Genomic DNA, 8531 nt, shown 5'->3' with positions numbered 1-8531 from the left:
CCCAAAAGAGTGAACTCCAAAAGCAGATGACATCAACCCGTCTCCTGATCGACAGTGCAAGCAAGGTAAAGGGTCACAGGGCAGCATCACTGAGTCTATTGTGGGAAAGCCACACGGACTGTAATGAGCTGGAGGACTTGGCTGTAATCTGCCAACACTGCTGCAATATAAATCACAGCATAAAACACTCTATAATAGCACATTGTTCAAAGCCAGTAAAAGCTGCACTATTTTCACACGTTTGGAATGAAAGTGCATTTTTGTCCCATTGTGCTCGGCTTGTAAAAAACGCCTTTTTCACGAGTCAGGTGGGTTTACGCAGCAAAGCATGCTTTCAAGTCACAAAGGCATAGCCAGTCTTTCCTGCATAACAGCGAGTGCTTTATGACCTGTTGATACACGCATATCTTTTTTCTCCAACGTCACGGTTCCTGGAAGAAGTGTTTTCTTCCCGAGCACCGTTCTCTGCTTCCAAGTCACCAAGCTTCCTGGGCCCTCTCCATTTCACCCGGGATCACTCTGAGCCCCCAGGAATGTGGGATTAATGGTCCTGTGCATCGCGCAGGCCGTTTGGGATACCCAAGACCTTTTCCAGCTCTGCAAAGCATGTTCTCTTATCAATAACACCCAATCATCATGATGTCAGGAGCACATCGGGAAGTAGATTATAGAAATAGCTGATTAAAAATAATAAGATGTAGCCTTTAATTTTTATTTGAATGACTAGAAGCAACACTAGCCCGAAATGATGTTGGACTGATGGGATTAGCAAGCTAAGCAAAACAGAAATTGATGCATTTCAATATGATAGCTCACATTTTAACAGACCGTCACTGCCAAAAAGGAATTAATAAGCACTCTTGTTGACAGCCTCATGCAATCTGTGAGCAAGGCTGGCATTTTCCAGCAACACCGTGACTGAATGCTAGACATAAATTACAGCATTAAAGACCCTCCTGAGAGATGTTTATGTATTTTATGCATGGTTTTGGTCAGCTTGATCCCCGTTTGTGCAGATGTGATTGCCTTTAATTATTGAGAGGCATCTGATAATGCCAGATGACTGCACCTCTTCTTTTAAATTATGATGTAGATGTCACGTTGAAACTGCATTGAAATAAATATAGTCTACCTTTTCGTTCGCTAATAGCAATTTTGGGGCTGCCGCGGTGCACTCTCTCTCTCTGAGACATGTTTTTAGGCATCTCAAAAGTACAAAATATATGGGGTAAACCATCAGTACAGTTTTTGGCGCTCCAGTCGCCTGTGGTGACACACGTCATTATGAGGTTGCGGTCTCTGAGCGAGTGCTGATTGGTGGAAACCGAGGGTGTGTGTGCATCATGGACTGGCTGTCTTACAGACCCTGATTCAGTCTATGCTGAGAGGTGGGCACAACCTAAACCACCGCACTAAAAAAGTAAAGCATCACACAGAGTCTCTCCAAAATGCCATATATCCACCTTATGGTAGAATATGGGCATATTGTGCATCCCTTGAAGCCTCAAAAGCATCCATTCTTTCATTTCCTGGAAAGCAAAGCTTAGAGAACTGAAATACCTGATTTTAATTTATAGGCTTTCTGTTGTGAACAACCTTGCCAATAACATTTGAAGAGCTTAAGAGCCTATAAAAAGGCTTAGACAGTCTAACCATGTTTTATTCTCCTCTCAGCACAAGAGTATGTTGACCAAATATTTGTCTACCGTTTCAATGCTGTTCATTTATCTTTCAGCGACACGTTCAATTTTGGCAAGCCGGTGTAACATGTATTGCTTAAAACAATAGCAAATATATATTTAGGTTATTTGTGTTTATTTTTCATTAGAAGGTATAAGCTGCTAAGTAAATCATGTTTAATTATTCACAAGTAGTAATTTATATCTGGTCTATTAATTTACTGTAAAACATTATCCAGTAATTGTTAAGGACATTTCCATTAACCCTAAAATACAACACAGTGAAGTGTAAAAACACCTGTAATAAAAAATAATTTTTACTGCTTTTTTTTTTAAAGTGTTGCTATATCACTATTTATTTAGAAACTAGTGTGTATTGGTATAAACTTTTAAATCATAATACTACATTTAATTTAAATATAAAGTACCTATTTTCTCATTTGCAATCGATTTGCATTGAATTGGATCATATTCGAGTATTGCCATAAACCATAGTCACCAAAGAGTAAATAAAGAAAGATGTGTTCTGTGTAATTCAAAAAATGTAATACTTAGAAGAACGGGTGATTACTGAACCACAGTTATGGGATTGAACTGCTAAATGGACTTCATGTAAGAATGAATTTAAAAATGTACATATAAAAAGAGGTAAAATAGCAACAAAGCCTTGATTCAATGATGTGCCTTTAAATATTATGTATGTGTGTGTCAGAGTCATATTTGCACACTTTTGTGTTGCTTTGTCTGTATATGGCAGCTGCTAGGGTTGGTTTGAATGATGCAATCCATGCCATCCATTAGCAAATTTGTCCCGTTACTGTGTTAAACCTTTTTAAACAATGTTATACGCTTCACAAACATTCATTGTAACATATACTGTATATTAAGTACATTATGGTCATTGTTTTAATAGTTTGTTAGTTTTTGTACTTGATTGTACAGAACACTGGGCAACCTTTGCATTGTTTTAATCGTGCTCAATAAATAAATGAAACAAACAATATATGCTGCATGTGAATGCAACATCTTAGGCTTAAATATTGAAAACTTTTAAATAATGAAATTGTAAAGAGTCGCAGCGATGACCAGCTGAAGATGTTGATTTTAAAGAAAAAGAATAGTATTCATATTTCCTGTTGGAGTTCTTTATGACTTGATTTTTTATAAATTCATGGATATAATACGCATTTCATTTCAAATTTGAGTAATATGCTCTCCTGTAAAACTCCATCAGTTAGAGTAGACTATTAAAAGCAACACCTATAATCACAGGCTGAAGACTCGCATGCTCTTGTGCTTACAAACTGTCTAATGCATCTTAAGCATTTTTAGAGTAAATACCCACCCACCATTGCACATTTTACAAGCTTAGTTTATTGGCAAGTAGAGACAACTTTCGCCAGACACACCCCTAAAACTTGTACGTGGTGGTCTGCGTTTCTGATTGGTCGGTTAACACGACTGACAACACCTGCTTAACTCCTTCATCCGAATTGACACCCGGACTCTGGGAAATATATCCAGCATCCATCCCGTCTCCTCTCTCTCACACGCTCCCTGTGCGATCTCGATCAGGATCCTCATCAGGTCATTATTTACCAAGCACACTGAGTGGAGAAATGTTGATCAAATGCGCACTAGCCTTGCTGCTGCTTCTCTTCGTCTTGGGGGACGCGGTGGGAACGGATCATGTTGACGTCCCCGAGAAACCGGCCAGTCAGAAGGGACGTCTCTCCTTACAGAACACAGGTAAGAGAATGCAAGGGATGTGAAGCTGTGGTTGCGCGCGCGGACACGTGCGAGCCCTGCGCGGTCAGAGCGCGTTTTCAGCGCAAAACCGCTCAGTGCACATCTCACCACGCGACGTTTTGCGAAAACGCAGGAAGGCGATATCTCGTAAATACGGAGCACACGTAGCGAAATCCAATATCTTCTATTAATAGCGTGACACACGCTATTTATTATTTCCGAGCGCAGAGAGGATTTGCGTTTACGCAGGGCATCCTCGACTAGTACTGAGAGCAGATAACTCTCATGCAAAGTGTTCGCACGATCATTAGTGAGAGCATCAAATATAATCGGACGCAACTTGTGTTGCATTGTGCGGATGAGCAAGTTAAACCTGTAAAGTGGAGTGATGCAATGGCTCCAGAGGTAGATCAAACTGAACATTTCTCACGGCAGAAAAGCCATTTAATCCTGTGCATACCTGACAAAGAAAAACAGCAGCCATATAGCTTTTGCACGGGACCGACCCAGAATACGTGAGTGTCGAGAGCTCAGAGGGTCACGTATGTCTGTCTGTGCACGATTCACACGTGCGTTCCCGCACAAACCCCGGCGCGAGCGACGCAGCTGCTCACTTTACATGTGCACTTCCGTCTGCATAGATCTATGCAATGCATTTATACTAATATTAGATAGTATTTATATATAATACATTAGAAACCTCTCATATAGTGTATATTTAATAATACTACTCTGAAACTTTCTGTGAAAACGCTAACCACTCATCTGTGTCATACACATTAACAAAATAGTATGTTTTTGTCCTCATCAGAGCGTGGTGTCTGATTGCCTACAATCTCCTTTTTGTGAAGACAGACATATGTTCATGTGTTTGATTGTCAGATTGGCTCACATAATATGATGTTGGAGAAAGACAAACAACCAGTCTGTGTTTTTAATTTAATCTCTGTACAAAAGCATGCATTAAAGAAGCCATTGGGAAATAACGTTGTTAACATTTCTAGTGTAATTTGTAATGTGATGGCTCTGTTTTGCCTCATGCTATGGCTTTTTACTGACTCAGTGGGGTGTACATTTCACAGTAAGTTTTATTAACTGTTTGCCTTGCATTAAAGTAAATGCAATACTATATTTAGTCATTTTTGTCTTATCATAGCATAGAAATTGTTCATTTTAAAATAAATGGCCAATATGCATAATGTTTGTATATGCATTTGTGGTTGCATTTGTTCAGTGCATCCTTTCTCTTACTGTGACACGACTAACAGACACATCACAAGTGTTTTATAAAGTTGCATCTTGATAAATGCAACTGAATGTCTATATATTTGTGAGTTGATGTAATGTATCAAACATTTATCAGTGCTCCTTCTACCTCTTTATAAATGAATTAAGTTCTTCTTTGTGTATGTTTGAGCAAACAGAATTGCTTTTATTTTCTATAAAGATAGACAAAAAGATTAATTTTCATGTTTCTATATGCTATTTGCTATTCTCTATTTCCCTGGTTATTTCCTGAAACTCAGTAGTCGTTGCTAATCTCTACAGCAAGGTAAAAGCAATCTGGTCCTGCCCTATATACAGTTAACCTTGCTTTTCCACATCTCAGGCAGTTACTGCAGGATGCCTCCCAGTTTGATGGACTTTAATAGCATACCTTAATTACCACAGTGCGCTCTCTGCTAAATTTGTCCCCTAAATACAGTTTTCACTGGAGAAACAAAGCCGGAAAATAGGCCTCCGCATTCATGTGTAACAGGTTGTCAAGTATATTTCTAAACCAGCTTTATTACTTATTTAAAAATAAACCTGATGTAGAGATCACTTTTGGTAAAATCGAGTTCTGAACTCTTTATTTAGCGTCTGTCTTTCTACTGTTTACAGCTGAGATCCAGCACTGTCTGGTGAGCGCAGGAGACGTGGGCTGCGGCGTCTTCGAGTGTTTCGAGAACAACTCCTGCGAAATCCGAGGCCTTCAGGAAATCTGCATGACCTTCCTGCACAATGCCGGCAAATTCGACTCGCAGGTAAGCACATGCTTGCCCCAGTCTCCCACAAGGTTCATGCCCCTCAGACGCAGCCAGAGAATGACCCTGCGACCGTCCCGAGCCAGATGGCACCGTCTCCAGCCTGGCTGGTGTTTCACAAGTGCAGGTGGATTTAAAGCAGAGGGTTTCGAGCTTGTAACACTGTCTCAAGATGTGTGTCTGTAGCAAAAACAGTTCTAGTCCATATTATCCCAGCAGAGAAGGAACGGCATGATTATGACTTTATGATCTGATAAGACTCTGTTTTAAACACTCACAGGGCAAGTCCTTCATCAAGGATGCACTGAAGTGCATGGCTCACGGCTTGAGGCACAAGTTCAGCTGCATCAGCCGAAAATGTCCGGCCATAAAGGAGATGGTCTTCCAGCTGCAGCGCGAATGCTACACGAAACACAACCTCTGTTCAGCTGCTAAAGACAACGTCAATGTCATGGTGGAGATGATACATTTCCAAAACTTATTTCCCAAAGGGTAGGTACCACACTCGGTGTATTTGCACGTACTCATCTTTGTGTGCCTTGCTAATGATTGCATGTTAAATGAATTAAGTGTTGATGACTGTCATACAAATAATGATCTGTTTTGTTCATGTCGTTTAGCCTAATAAATACTTTTTAATATCTTACTTGGAATTGTATAATTGCATAGGCCCATATGATTTATATTTATGCTTTGAAAATTCATATTTATGTAATTAACTGTAATAATATAATATAATGCAGTTTGATCAAACCCACAAGCGTACATTTAATTTAAAGACCTTTGTCTTTCTTTAAAAGTGTTTTATTTATTCATTTATTTACTACCCTGGGAAAGATGTCATTATATTATGAATTTGATGGCATTTCTTTAAGTGCTTAAGGAGGTAGTCCCCCAAAAATAAGAAAAATCCATGTCGTTCCAAACCTTTATAACTTTCTTTGTCCTGTGGAACACACACACGCTAAAAATAAATGCAGTTAATGACATAATAAATACTCAAATGAATAAAGTCTGTTATTTCCCTTAAGCTGCATGCTTTCAGGCAATTGATGTACTTTTCCATTTTAAAATACGTGTGCTGCTAAATAAAGTTAATTTAAGTAAGTTCATTTATTTATTCAAACACAGTCTGATGAAAGGTCCGTGTGTCCACACAGCCACTGTACAGTGACATAAACTGTGATTGCAGTGTCTTGCACCTCTTTTTAGCCTGTAATGAACAACAGTCATTGAGCGTTTTGAAGTAGAGCAGCAGTGCTTTAACCGTGACTGACCGCTATCATCCCGCTTTCTTAGGCCGTATGTTGAGCTGGTGAACATCTTGCTCAGTTGTGGAGAGGAGGTGAAGGACGCTATTACCCGGAGCGTGCGTCTGCAGTGTGAGCAGAACTGGGGCGCTCTGTGCGACAGCCTGAGCATCTGTACGTCCATCCCTGCGGCTCCAGCGTCAGGCGGCTTCGAGCGACGTCCGCCGCTTTCCTCGCAGTCAGACGCCGAGCACCACAAGAGCACTCGGACAGGAGACAAGGACAAACCTGGGAAGGTCGGGTTCAGCTCACACGCACGAAGTCGGAGCCAAGGCCCGCGCCGCTTCAGTGTAGATGCAGGCCCCGCCGAACAGGAAGAGTCAAAGATCAGCAACATTCGGAGGTGAAACAGCAGGATCCCCTAAACTGACCATGACACCCCAATCCCCGAATTAACAGACTGCGCAGACCGCTTAATTCAACCCATCCACCCTCACGTCTCCACAGTCATTCCAGCTCTCCCAAACTGTACTTTTGGCGTGGTGAATAAATGTGGTGCAGCCTTTTTGATACTCTAGATTACAAGACAGAGTGTTTATTTTGTAGAATTAAGTATTTCAGTTCTAATACAGCGTCTCTATTTTGGCAAATCATATCCACTTTAAGATTCAATCACCATGTTTATTTATTTCATGCTATATGCAACGTTTGAACATAGAACATGTACATATAAATCTATATTTATATAAACACATCTAAATATAGCCTCTATATTCGGTAATACTATATGTAATATAGTGCGAAGAATGCTAGCTGTTGTATTAGTTATATTATTGCACCAATTACGCATCTGACTGTAGATATGTAAGATATGTTTGTTTCAGAAATGTGTGTGATTGTTATTTGAGATACTTGATTAAATCCAAGCTGTACAGGATTGAAGTCCAGATTTAGCACATACGACGCTCTGTGCTTCATAGAAGGAAAAGATCATAATGACATCCAGTAACAAGCTTATTGTGCCTTGAGAATATTGCATAGAGGCTTTACCCCAAAATGAACTTTGGAATCCAAGCAGGTTTATTAAAGTAAAAAAAAAAACATCTGCCTCAAGTCTCAGTGTGATAAAGCACCCGACAGTATCACTTCATTCTAATGAATATGCTGCATTTCTGTCCTTCGGTCCTTGCCATGTGATTGGTTGGCACCTGATTGTTGGTTTAAGAATAAGGAACAGTTACAGTTCTGCTATTCATCAGCCTAACTAACAGTAGTTACTTTGACCAATCATCTTCATACAGTAATTCACTCAGGTATTCCAATGAACATGGGCTAAATGTGATCCACTTCGGGTTTAAACCTGGAAAACATATTCTCAGATTGTTAGAAAGAATTAAAAATGATCTGTGTACAACTATTATATTGAATGATAGATTCCATATTGGTACAGATAGCATGTGTTCTGATTGTTTTAGAAAAATAAATACTAAAGCTTGTTTCTTACTCAGATGTGTCTTTCTGGATAGTTTTTTCACACGCAACAAAAGTCATGAATTAGACATATATATATCCATTCATGTGAATTATATACATAGTATTTTTACAAATTAACAAAATTATAAAAATGTTTTATTACAATATAAAAAAATTATATATAATTATATATATATATAATTTTTTTATATTGTAATAAAACATTTTTATAATTTTGTTAATTTGTAAAAATACTATGTATATAATACAATTTTAATAATAAAGTTAAAACATAAAATAATAATAATAAAAAATTTATTTGGAATTAAATTGTCTAATTGGGGCTAAATATG

At 38.8% G+C, this 8531-nt stretch overlaps 1 protein-coding gene across 1 annotated transcript; it reads left to right on the top strand.

The window, feature by feature from the left end:
• Nucleotides 1–3168: 3168 nt before the first annotated feature.
• Nucleotides 3169–8208, top strand: stc2a (stanniocalcin 2a). Its single transcript, XM_052614369.1, has 4 exons — nt 3169–3428; nt 5313–5455; nt 5736–5947; nt 6755–8208. Exons 1-4 carry the CDS (start codon nt 3299–3301, stop codon nt 7110–7112), a joined length of 843 nt encoding a protein of 280 aa, XP_052470329.1. The 5' UTR covers nt 3169–3298; the 3' UTR covers nt 7113–8208.
• Nucleotides 8209–8531: the final 323 nt, after the last annotated feature.

Source organism: Carassius gibelio, chromosome A14 (genome assembly GCF_023724105.1).
Source record: "Carassius gibelio isolate Cgi1373 ecotype wild population from Czech Republic chromosome A14, carGib1.2-hapl.c, whole genome shotgun sequence".
Classification (NCBI taxonomy): domain Eukaryota; kingdom Metazoa; phylum Chordata; class Actinopteri; order Cypriniformes; family Cyprinidae; genus Carassius; species Carassius gibelio.
The sequence above is the reverse complement of the archived record's forward strand: the minus strand, read 5'-3'. Positions and strand labels throughout refer to the sequence as shown.